Raw genomic sequence first — 12,701 nt, forward strand, 5'->3', positions numbered from 1 at the left:
TTTACACATTTACAAAGAAGAAAGAACACACTATATAATATGTATATGTACCTAGGTAGCTCTGCAATTGCTAAGGGTACCTACTCGAGTACTATTAGAGGTGTATCCTTGGTTCATCTATGATAATGAAACTAAAAATGTTATTTAAACATATCGTTTACTTATTTTTTCAATTTGTTATAGTCCGTGCCTACAAAAATCATAGACATCTCTTATTGATAGATAACCTCAAATTATAAAGTAAACACGTTGATATGTTTTTTTTGTGACTTTCTAATACCAAAAATATTTCTGATTAAGCTTAAGCTATGTTATTCCTATCGTTTTAGTATTTTTTTGTTTCAAGACGCCTCAAATAGATATCAGGTAAAATGTTGTATAGAAAGCTGCCATTGTTCTTTCATTAATAATATCATTTTTTGTATTAAAATTAAAATAACACTTGACCTAAGGGTCTTAGTTACCAGGTCATAAAATCCCATAAAAAAAAACATAGGTTTGTCAACTTTTGTATGACAGGTTCATAAAAACTTTAAACTTATTTGGTTAAACTGAGAAGCGTATGAAAATTAAATTAAGCCTCGACCCATCTCCTAGAATTGAGAAATCCATGTAAATTAATGTAAATCTGGTGATTATATTAGCTTTGATTATTATTATGAGGATTTCTGAATCTAAAATACTAGTTATCGCGGAAAGTATTTTGAAACAAATTGAAGCCCGCGTAAAAAATACAAATTCAAATCAACGTAGGTTTGAATCATATTTATTTAAATGATTTAAACTAACAAGAGAAATCGTCCTCAAACTTTAAATTGACATTTCGCTTTGAAGTTTTAACTTGTAACTACGAAATTATCGAAGTTAATTAATTGATTAATGTAGTTAAGACATTACACAGTATTATGAAAAAATAAGAACAGCTTATAAGTCTAAAGATTACATTTAACGGTATTTATATTTACAGTTTCAGATGAAGATTTGTTAGCTTTACATTCCATATTCGGTGTAACTTTACAAAGGTCGCTGGAAATATTAGAAAAGCACCCAAAGTTTATAATTTATACGAATCCAAAAGGCCGAACATTGATCGAAGTTCAAGGGGACAACGGCCGCTGCTATAGAGTATTCCCGAAAATAAACTTCTGTCCGTGTCTTGCATTCAAAAATCTTGTTATTGAACGGAAAACTGAGGTTAGTAATGATTCAACACTTCCTGAAGACAAAGGAAATCGTTCGAGACAGCCACAATCTATCATAAATACTGTATACTCAATTGAAGACAGATCCAACTTTAAATTTTCAATTTGATTAAAACATTTCAAATGTTCCAATTTTGTTTCTAAAATTTCTAGTTTTATTATCAAAACCATTTAACCAAAACAATTTAACAATTTAACAATTTAACCAAAATTTATTATAAATAATAATTTAACCAAAACAAAACATGTAAGTTGACTTAATAATATTCTTTGAGAATACATACATTTCATTGAGAAACTTCCTTAAACTCAATTAAACATAAATAATTTTGGGTTCTGAATAATATATACAATTATTTATCAGGTCACATGTAAACACGTTTTGGCAGCTAGACTGGCCCAAATATTAGAGCGGACCATCCCACATTCAGTTACACATGATCAATACCTGATGTTATTGAAGTCCATGTTTGACCTGACAGAAGAAAATGGCTGAAGATTCATCTCAATACCATTTCACGGCTAGCATGGACTCCGGAAAAACTCTGTGTAGTCTATTAAAAGCAATACAGTTTCAAGAGGTAGTCTTTGATGTGAATATTTATTTATTTTTCTTAGTAGATTTGAAATGCATTTAAATTCACTCAGAGGTCTTTTTGTTATATGAGTCGTCTATTATCAAAGGTGGCAATCTGTGCATTTGGACAAAACATTTTTATTGATATGTCAATACAGATTTATTTGAATATAATCGTCTCCTTCAAAGAATACGGTTCAAAACCTGCATTAAATAAAGGTTAATAGTTAACCTGTTATTTATCTAAGATGTTGTTCCGAAGAGTTTTGTGACTGCCAATGGAAATGGAATACAAAGTCAATAATTCATTTTTCTGATTTACCAATCATTGTCCAAAAGTCAGATTGCCGCCTTTGATAATAGTCGACTCATATGTCTCCCAATTAATAAATATATATTTTTTGTTAGATGGGTGGACGAGCTCACAGCCCACCTGGTGTTATATGGTCACTGGAGCCCATAGACATCTATAACGTAAATGCGCCACCCACCTTGAGATATAAGTTCTAAGGTTTCAGTATAGTTACAACAGCTACCCCACCCTCCAAACCGAAACACATCGCTGCTTCACGGCAGAAATAGGCAGGGTGGTGGTACCTACCTGTGCGGACTCACAAGATGTCCTACCACCAGTAAAAACCAAATAAATTTAAAATTGTTATGGTAAAATTTGAATATTATATTGAGAGGTGAAAGGTTCTTTGGTTTAAGCAACATTTTGCTTAATACGCGACATTTATCTCTGCAATTAAGTGCGTTTTATTTAGCAGTAGCATCAACAGTTTGTTGCTTTCAATTGAACTTCAATTAAGTTTACATACTCCTTTCAAATAGATAAAGAAGTTTCTTTGTCATGATATTTTTTCAAAATTTTAAACTTTAATAGGCTTTGCTGTAAAGTTGCATATATGTCGCTTAAACCAAATAGCTTTTCACCTGTCGATATGCTTATTAAAACCAATAATGTAGTATGTATGGTGTATCTTTTTGGTACAATGCTGTAATTTTTACCGGTTTTACAGTATCAGTTGGATTTGACATAAGTATTATTATGAAATTCTAAAATACAAGCCAGTGAAATAAAGTCATAAATCTCCAAACTTGCATTTATTTAAGTGGGTAGTATGTAATAAATTCTCAATGTCTTTTATTTTAGTCGGCAGTGTTCTGTGCTCTACCTGAAGGTTTGAAGTTAACAGTGGAGGAAGGCAAGTGTGTTCAAGCCTCAGCTTATATACCGGCTGACAACTTCACAGAATACCATGTTAGGGATGATGTAGATGTCATATTTAAGGTTGGAATACACAAACATATATTAGTTGTTTACAATCCTCGAATTCAAACTTAAATCATTCATTTTAAATTAAACATATATTAACTTAACAAGACATACTTCTTGATTATCAATTATAGCTGTTTTTTAGTATTCTTGTAAAAGTTATAGGTTCACCTTGATTGAAATACTGTAATGATAATTTTCAATCCACCTCAAAATTACATATAAAAAAATACAAAATTAACAAATCTGGTACAGATTCACTCTGATCCTGTCATCTGTTAGATAATTAGCAACTTTACAGTATGCATTACTGCACAAATATACTTTGATAAATTAGTTAAACTTATGTACAAATAGTTGAATATCTTCTTGTATTTTTCTATCTCATAATTCCTATCTAAGTTTATCAAAATAAGACCCATCATTTCAAAGGAGAATGGAAGAGTCGAATTCAAACCAAATCATTCATGAATCTAATTTAATGTATGCTGTGTGTTTCCATGTATGTTCAGTGTAAACATTTTTTTATATGTTTCAGATCAGCTTAGCAGTTTTAGCAGAATGCTTAAACATATTTGGCTCGGGTGAAGAGGCCAGCTTGAAAATGTATTACAAATGTGAAGGATCCCCGCTGTTACTTGTGTAAGTTTGTACAACAGGATAATCTCCTTTGATGAGCTTACATGGGAGCTGACAACACCAAATTCCTGTGCTCCGTGACTAGAAAAAGAGTTCTTATATGTAGAAAAGGTACAGTCTCTCTGTATGTATTTACATTAGCAACTTGAGTGCAATAAGGATGAGCTAAAGTATCTCCGCAATATCTATTGAGAGGATCTTACATCGTCATAGCTTCTTAATAAAAAAATATTATACTTTTATGCGGATAAGAGTAACGCCATCTGTAATTATATAGCAGAAACAAATATGAAAAGAACTAGTAATATCGAGAACGCCCAAGAATTGTAACGCCATCTATTATCAAATAGCGAAAACATATAAAATTACTAGTACTACCGGAAATTTTCTCGATAATTGTAGACTTGTCGTATCGACTATAAAAGCGTTGAAGAGATGACATGAAGGCATTCTTGCTGAACCCGTCGCTTGCGACGAAGGGCTCGACGAGTAAATTAACCCATAGACACAGCCCACTGAGTTTCTCGCCGGATCTTTTCAGTGGATCGCGTTTCCGATCCGGTGGTAGATTCTAGACCTACTCGTTCAGTGAATCTGGTATGATCCTTCGAGGTAATTAGAATAGGTAGAAAAAAAGCAATATCAGCCATGTAATAAAAATCACGAGCTACAATAAAACTCTCGTATCAGCTTACAGCCTCAGTCGTTTCGTAACGTCATGACGGACTGCGAGATATGGAGCCAGACTCCAGATTCGATGCTGGAGCTTCGCAGTCCCGAGGAGACGGACGTGGCGAAGCTCGTGGTCCGCGCCGGAGCCCTACTCGCGGTACTCGGGGACGTCGAGAGGAGTGCCGACGTCTTGGAGTTGAGGTTGCAGCCTGAACCGCCACACTTCACCATCGTTACGTATGGAATGCAGGTTAGCCTTTTCACTGTATTGGCATTTCTCTGAAAAATAGATTTTTTTTATTGCCCTCGTAGACAGACGAGCATACGGCCCACCTGATGGTGAAAAGCCGCTGCCTACCTACGAATAAAAAGAAGTTTTCTCGTCAAAGTATCAGTTGTACAATAACATCTTCTTGAATTACCTTAATGATAATTCCTTTTGATACTATATAAACTATTATATGTATGTATGTGTGTATGGATATGTATATTTTCATTGCACCTACAACTATTTACTCTGCACTACCTTTGGTTGACCGGTAGAGAATGCCTTAGGCATTAAGGTCCGCCAATGTAATTTTTACCTGAAGTGCAATAAATAAATAATGAAGGTTCTTCTTCTCTGTCAGTATCACTCTCAACAGAATGGTCGTGGTCATCAAAGTCGAAATCAAAATTATTAATGTATGATACTGTTACGTTCTGAGGCTCGGAATAGATAAAACTTTCACCGAAGTACAAATTAAAACACTTAGAACATTCAAAACACACTTCACAAATCGCAATTCACTTCTTCCGCTTCGCTTCAGGTGATCCGTTCGCTGTTTCGCTTCGAGTAGAACCAATTACTGACTGCCTTCATGTCATCTTTGCAACGCTTTTATAGTCGACACGCCAAGTCTGCAATTATCGAGAACATTCCCGATAGTACTAGTCGTTTCGATGTGTGCTTCCACCCTCAGACACAGCCCACTGAGTTTCTCGCCGGATCTTCTCAGTGGGTCGCGTTTCCGATCCGGTGGTAGATTCTGCGAAGCACGGCTCTTGCTAGGGTTCGTGTTAGCAACGTCGTCAGGTTTGAGCCCCGTGAGCTCACCTACTAGTTAAGGATCCGCTGAAATAGCCTCTCAAGGCTATCAGCTTAGGTAGGAAAAAAACTGCTTTTTGATAATAGGTGGCGGTACACTTCTCGAACGTTTTCGGTATTACTAGCTCTTTTGACATCAATTTCGGCTAATTAGCGATAGATGGCGTTGCTCTTACCGGCGTAACCGTATCAACATATATTACTTCAAACTTTAACAGGGTTGAACAATTAAATTTGTTAGTATTTTTTCTTTTATTGTACAGGATCGATCCTGTATCGAAGTGCCTGAGTGTTCAGACACACTGCAGAGCTTTAGCTGTGAACGAGAACTGACCCTCAAATATCAACTCCACCACCTCAGGCTCTGCATGAAAGCTCTAGCTATTTCAAATAAGGTATAAATCATAAACGAACTCTCTGTGAGCTAATCTACTCTATAGTTAAATTGATTTTCATCTAATTTTTAGCACAATCTACATTCAGAAGTATATTTATAACACACTAGCGGCCCGCTCCGGCTCCGCTCGGGTCTTTAACAAAAATTTCAACGATATTTGTTGTTGTTTTATTTTTTTAAATAAAAGAACACTTATTGCGGCATAACTATAATAGTTAGACATAAGCTGTCGCGACACTTTTTGTAAATAATTTTATTCTATCATCAATAGTTTTCGCAGGGCACGCGATGTAAAGAATATTTTAGGTAATTTTTTTGCGCCTTGGGTTACATTATTGGAGTTTTAGTAAGGATCCCAATTTTTTTTTTCAAAAATGATTATAGCCTACGTCACACGGGAAGAGTGTAGCTTCTAAACAGTGAAAGAATTTTTCAAATCGGTTCAGTAGTTTTGGAGCCTATTCAATACAAACAAACAAATCTTTTCTCTTTATAATATTAGTATAGATTATGAAACATTTAACGGCCGCCTGGTGTAGTGGTGACATAGTCAGTACACAAGGGGGTCGCGGGTTCGAATTCGGCCAAGGGAAGATATTTGTATAATAAATATAAAAATGTATTTTCCAGGGTTATGGATGTACATTAAATATATGTATGTGTATACTAAAAATCTTACATTTATTTCCTTTATCTGGTACCATTCATTCTCACGGATCGTTTGGAACCTCTGGGTCTACGGAGGGACTTCGGTTCCCTTTGTATTTTGTACCGTATGTTCCATGGGGAGTGCTCTGAGGAATTGTTTGAGATGATTCCATCATCTCGTTTTTACCATCGCACCGCCCGCCACCAGAGTAGAGTTCATCCATACTACCTGGAGCGACTGCGAACATCCACAGTACACTTCCACGTACCATTCGGCTTTGGAATGAGCTCCCCTCCACGGTGTTTTCCAAGCGCTATGACATATCCTTCTTCAAACGAGGCTTGTGGAGAGTACTTAACGGCTCAAACCGCAGTGTTGCTCTAACACTGGATCGCAGAATCTACCACCGGATCGGAGATGCGATCCTCAGAAGAACCGGCGAGAAACTCAGTGGGTTAATGCGTGTCAAAGTTCACACAGCAACAGTAAAAAATACTTTTAACCTTATAGGTCGTATTAAGATGCAGCTCCACGGGCCTGTTATTGCTTCAGCTGAAGTTAGAAAGGGACGACAACAAACACATGTTCTCTGAATTCTATATAGTGCCTTTACTTGACGACTGATGTGAATTGTATTGAAAAGGAAACTCCTGTTATTTTGTTAATAAAGAATATTGCATATTTTCATGTTGTTTTTTTTTTTAATTACGCTAAGCCGGCTATAAAGAACATGTCATTAGTAATGTTATGTTATTATCTATGTAAGAGAGGTCATTAGTATAGAAGCATAAAAGTCATTTCGGATCCACTAAGGGTGCTTTTAGGTACCTCAAGCACCGGTCATCGTTCTCGTCGAACCCGCCGCTTGCGACGAAGGGCTCGACGAGTAAATTGACGCTTCTTCTCAGTGAGTCGCGCTTGCGATCCGGTGATAGATTCAGCGAAGCACTGCTCTTGCTAGGGTTAGTGCTAGCAACTTTTTTTTTATTGCCCTTGTAGGCAGACGAGCATACCGTCCACCTAATGGTGAGTGGAATTAACCGGATTTCATAGACATCCCAACGTGAAAGCTGCCTCTCACCTTAAAACATGAAGTCGAAATCACAATTGTGATTTTTACACCTTCTGTTTACCTCCGACAAAACCGGCGCTGTGTACTTAAGAGTTTTTTAACGTTTTCGATGGCGTAAAACTTAACTCAAATTTGTATGGAGTTGGATCGTTTGCTTACGCTTGCCGCTAGGGGCACTGTTCCAACTGCATACAAATTTGAGTTAACTTTTACGCTATCGAGAACTTTTAAAAAACTCCCACTAAGCACACGGTTTTGACTAATATGAATGCATGGTGAAGCAATGAAGGCATTGTTTTTATGGGGGGATTATAAATGAAACAATTTGGATAAAATATATTCTGTATACATATTTCGTTTGATTTACATTTATTACACACGAATCTTACGAGGAATGTTATCGACTTATAACCTACTCTTACGGACGATATGCACTATCAAACTAATATTTTCTTTTTTGATCGATTTAATGATGGTGCATATATACCTATCTATTATTGTGAAAATTACAAAGAAATCGTAAAAAGTATTTTGGACTGTTCTAAGTTTCTTCATCTCCTCAAAAAGTAGTTGCTAGTGCATAACGTAAGTACGACACTTACTATATTGCATTTGAATTCGTTACTGTTTGATTAATATTGAGTCATTTTAAATAGGTAACATTTGACGTCTGTCAGTTTTATCTTTGTAGTGAGGTGACCTGCTTCAAAACATCGATTAAAGTGAATGAAAAAATATTTTGCCCGCCGTTACAAGGTTACGTTGTTGAATTTTGATGAATTGTCAAATGTCACCTATTAAAATGACCTATGAGTAGGCGTTTGAATTTTTTACACTATTTTGTCCGTGGATCTAAAGTTAAGTCACTCTTCTCTGTTCTCTTTGTTGTGTAATCTCCTTTCATTCTGTAAAATGACTAGATCTTACACGTGTCTGTGTGTTTTGATGCCGCACTGGTATTTTCATCAAACAATGTTCTTTTGTGAAGTAGCCAGCCGTTTTAGTTCGAATGAAAGGATTTTATCCCATAGACACATTTTTGTATTCATTTCACCCCCTTCGCCTCAAGAATTGGCGGTAGGTAGGTATTTACAGTGCCGTATCTATGTGACTCAGTTAACCTCTTAACATTAAGCTTTGCCTATACATAGGATTTTTTTACAGGATACTATAAGATAGTACCTATATCTCAACTCTCAAGAGAAGTGACCCACCACAATTAATTCTCAGACTCAAATACACGCAAACTCGAATTATATTAAAAGCATTACGACTATATTTATAAGCTTTACAACATTAAAACACATATTAATATTACACCATTAAATAACATTCATATAATTTCACGTCAATTGTATATTATTCGGAACAACAATTTTGTTTTTATTTTATAAATATGCTTACGCTAACATATCGATATTTTTTTTAATTTACAGGTTACATTATAATAAATGTGTTTACTGTTAATGCATTTTCCTTTAAGTACATTTGCCATAATTATAATATATTCCATACAAATGAATTTTTGGATTTTTATCTATCTAATCGATCTAAGATTGCATCTGCCTCAGCCTTTTTGTTCACTGCAATGTGAAATTACAATATAACTTTATCATCTTAAATTGAAATTGAATTTTTGTTATGTAAGTTTATGTAGATAAGATGATACAGCTGTTTACCAGAACCTTGAAAGTAACTACTACGATCAAATAAATATTGACAGATCATTTCGCTATTTAAATAAGACTGGATTTTATCATTCTTATTCTATGTGTATTATTTAATCCAGGGGCTCTCAAGCACCGCGTCAAGCTTTAAGAGATCGAAAATGAACTATATTTAATAGATTAATGGTGTACATTTTAATATATTCACGTCAAATGTCTTCATTTCAATTAGGTATTAAAAAATTTGCATGTATCCAAATTGTAAAGAGTACCTAACTTAAGTTAGTGCGTCTCTGATTAAAAAAGGTTTAAAGCCGCTGGTTAAATCTGTTCTTTACTTTCAAATGTTCGTATTACTTAAATAACCTATAATAATTCAGCAAATTTTATTTAATGGCCACCGCTGTTATAACCGAAAAAAACGTTCAATTCAATACAATAACTACAGTGCTAAATTGCTATAATGATAATTCAACTAGTCTTTTGTTTGATAACCACGCGCCTATCTTAATTCATTTTTCAAACCTCTACCTCAACTAGCCATAGACAATTACAAATTTTTAATCTTAATTCTGTTAATTATACAGTAAATTGTTATAGCCAAAGCCATTAAAAGTATATTTACTAGGTTTTTTTAATAAACATTATTATGATATTACGCTAACCCCTGTAATATTTTAATAACTTTATAAACGCAACAGGCGTAAAATTTGCTAGCATTTTTTAATTTTCATAATTTCAGTTCTACTTTTCGTATATGTCATATTATGAGATTCTGTTACAGAAACTATGTTTCTACTTATCTCTAGTTCCGCTTTCTTCTACTCGATTACATTATTAACTTAATTATGTTTACAAATTTCCTACATGTTCGGAGTATAATAATCGAAAAACCTTTAAGTGGAATTGTGTGCTTAGTGTAAATTTTTTATTTCTTCGTTTGCCGCTAGGGGCGCTTCTTTAACTTTTTTTTATTGCGTAGATGGGTGCACGAGTTCACAGCCCACCTGGTGTTAAAGTAGTTACCGGAGCCCATAGACTGCTGCAACGTAAATTCCGCCAGCCACCTTGAGATATGAGTTTTAAGGTCTCAGTATAGTTACTACGGCTACCCCGTCCTTCAAACCGAAACGCATTACTGCTTCACGGCAGAAATAGGCAGGGGTGGTGGGTATCACCAGTAAACAATCAAGTATTAGAAAGAAGTTAAAAAACTCGCTAGTGCGAGTTTTTTAACTTGTTGGTTGGTGTGGTTAGTACCACACAGACGGCTGAATATAAGTGTCATGAAACGTGATATAATTGGTACGATCCAAACTATTGTGATGTGAAATTCAATTCATTACATCATGTCAAAGAATTTGTTTAAAGCTACAATTAGTATTCAGAATTGCTAGTTCTGAATGGATATTGCGCATTTTCCTTACGGATCCATTAGTTCCAATAACCTTTGCATTAGACGCCTTCAGCTCTAACGCTAGGAGCAGGCTTAGGGACCCCGGTAACCGTACTCGTCGAACTCGACAAATTGTTAGACGTGCAACATAACCCATGCATCAGGTCGCTGCGTTTCTCGCCGGATTTTCTCAGCGGATCGCGATTCCGATTCGGTAGTAGTATCATTCGCGTAGCAGCTGCTCTTGAGTTGTTAGGTCTCCTTCGGAGGCGCTCAGGCAGCTGTTAGCCAATCCCACCCCTCCTGGCTGAGCCTCTGCTCGCCCACCAGTCCTAGTGAAACTGGAAAGGCCTCCGGGCCACCAGTAATCCTTCAATCATAAAAAGAATATTGCGCATACTGTTCTTTACAACGAAACCTTAATATTTTAACATTAATATTATTATTATTATAAGTTCAAAAAATAATAGGCTATGCCATAAACCCTAAATAAATAATGATTGCACATCATCCGCTACCTTACGAAGATACTATTAAATTAAATAATTAAATAAATAGCTACATGTAAGTGTGCTCTAAACACCTAAAAGGATAACATTAAGATTATGCTTACAATTTGGCATCTTTCTCATAGGTTTCGGTACCAAAAAGTGACAAAAGAACTATTTCATAATCATCACTTTGCCTTAATTTTATCTACAAATTGGCTATTGAATTTAATTACTAGAATATGTTCTCAAGAATGTCGCAGTTATACAAAATTGAGAGTACAACAAAAAGAACTAATGTTTATTTTCATTCCATTGGATGAATTTCACTCATTAGTTCCTTACATTTACTTTTAAATGAATAAATCGCCTATAAGGAGCAGTCTCTCTTTACCTCATAATATTTATCACTATTAATTTTTCCGATCAGTACAGAGAAAGGAAAGTTAATGATAAAATAAGCCCACCAGTTTGACATCTAATCTTCTACTATATAAAGCAGAATTTGTTTAAACTATGGTATAATCTTCAGATTAATAAATTAGCGAAAAAGTCTACATCGTTTACTGCATTCGAAGGCGAATGAGAATATTAGGGTTAACAAATATTTATGAAAGGTGGGAGTGACAAAGCTACCGTATAACTATAAACAATATATAAATAATAATAAGCGTAAAACGTCTAGTTACGGTCATCAATCCGTGCTATAAGTGATAGCCATGAATAATTAACATAGGCGAAGAGTTTTACTAGTTATTAAGTTATATGAGAAACTGTCACAATCATTTCATCATATGTCCGTAGCATTATCCCATCTCGCCGTGATTGATGGTTAACGTATAAAACAGGCGGTCGTAAAGAACTTTAATCCAAACTAGTGCATTGACGACTACATTTGATAATGGTGTGAATTTTCAACGTTCCTAACTGAGTCGTTGGATGCGCCAGTTTTATTTCACATGTGATCAGGTAACTTAAAAATAGTCCAGAATCAAGACCTTAAGGAGAAGAAGGCTTAAAAGTGCAGTTATAGATAAGGCGAATGGAGAAAATAATCAACAGAGATGGGGGGTACCGGAGATTGACTTTAATAATGATGAAGATTATTGTAACTTCTGAAAACGCGACAAAGTGTATTATTAAATCATTATATTAATCTCGAGTTGCTCATTTCTGAAAATGGTCATAGATAAGAGTTTATGGACATCTGGATCTGTTTAAACTTAATGTTCATTTATGTATCATAATATAACAAGATAATAAGTTCTTAAATACATAAACAAACTTACTTCCCACAATGTAAACTAAAGGTTTACTAACAAAATACATTAAATTAGTAATAATAGTTAATACCTATACAATTTTCCTTCTATTCTCAGATATCTATATACAGTCAAAACCGTTTACTGCGACAACGTTTAGAACAACATGCCGGTTATAATAACCTAGAACAAAGGTCCCGGCTGAATGCCATATGAACGCCTTATTAAAAACATTGCTTTATACGACATTGCTAATAACGACATACCTCATAAAACTACCACATTTAACTAATATTTCGGAGAATTAGATTTGT

General features: G+C 34.9%; 1 protein-coding gene across 6 annotated transcripts; it reads left to right on the forward strand.

Annotated features, from left to right (window-relative positions):
- The first annotated feature begins 493 nt into the window (after nucleotides 1–493).
- Rad1 (Radiation insensitive 1) lies at nucleotides 494–7,186 on the forward strand. Of its 6 annotated transcripts, none has more exons than XM_089733868.1 (8): nucleotides 494–622; nucleotides 968–1,194; nucleotides 1,567–1,783; nucleotides 2,936–3,073; nucleotides 3,597–3,700; nucleotides 4,388–4,619; nucleotides 5,720–5,851; nucleotides 7,013–7,186. In XM_089733868.1, exons 3-8 carry the CDS (start codon nucleotides 1,691–1,693, stop codon nucleotides 7,124–7,126), a joined length of 813 nt encoding a protein of 270 aa, XP_089589994.1. In that variant the 5' UTR covers nucleotides 494–622; nucleotides 968–1,194; nucleotides 1,567–1,690; the 3' UTR covers nucleotides 7,127–7,186. The 6 variants fall into 6 exon arrangements, with proteins under 6 accessions (XP_089589994.1, XP_089589992.1, XP_089589989.1 ...); XM_089733866.1 differs by having other exon boundaries at nucleotides 495–749; XM_089733863.1 differs by having other exon boundaries at nucleotides 500–749; nucleotides 1,567–1,795.
- Nucleotides 7,187–12,701: the final 5,515 nt, after the last annotated feature.

The sequence above is a fragment of the Bombyx mandarina genome, chromosome 16 (assembly GCF_030267445.1).
Source record: "Bombyx mandarina strain Sakado chromosome 16, ASM3026744v2".
Classification (NCBI taxonomy): Eukaryota; Metazoa; Arthropoda; class Insecta; order Lepidoptera; family Bombycidae; genus Bombyx; species Bombyx mandarina.

Bases quoted from the DNA above. Each gene is read 5' to 3' on its own strand.
- Rad1 (XM_089733863.1), top strand. From the start codon at position 1,691: ATGGCTGAAGATTCATCTCAATACCATTTCACGGCTAGCATGGACTCC. The intron at 1,796-2,935 runs GTGAATATTTAT...CTTTTATTTTAG, and splicing joins TTCAAGAGGTAGTCTTTGAT to TCGGCAGTGTTCTGTGCTCT. The intron at 3,074-3,596 runs GTTGGAATACAC...TATATGTTTCAG, and splicing joins ATGTAGATGTCATATTTAAG to ATCAGCTTAGCAGTTTTAGC.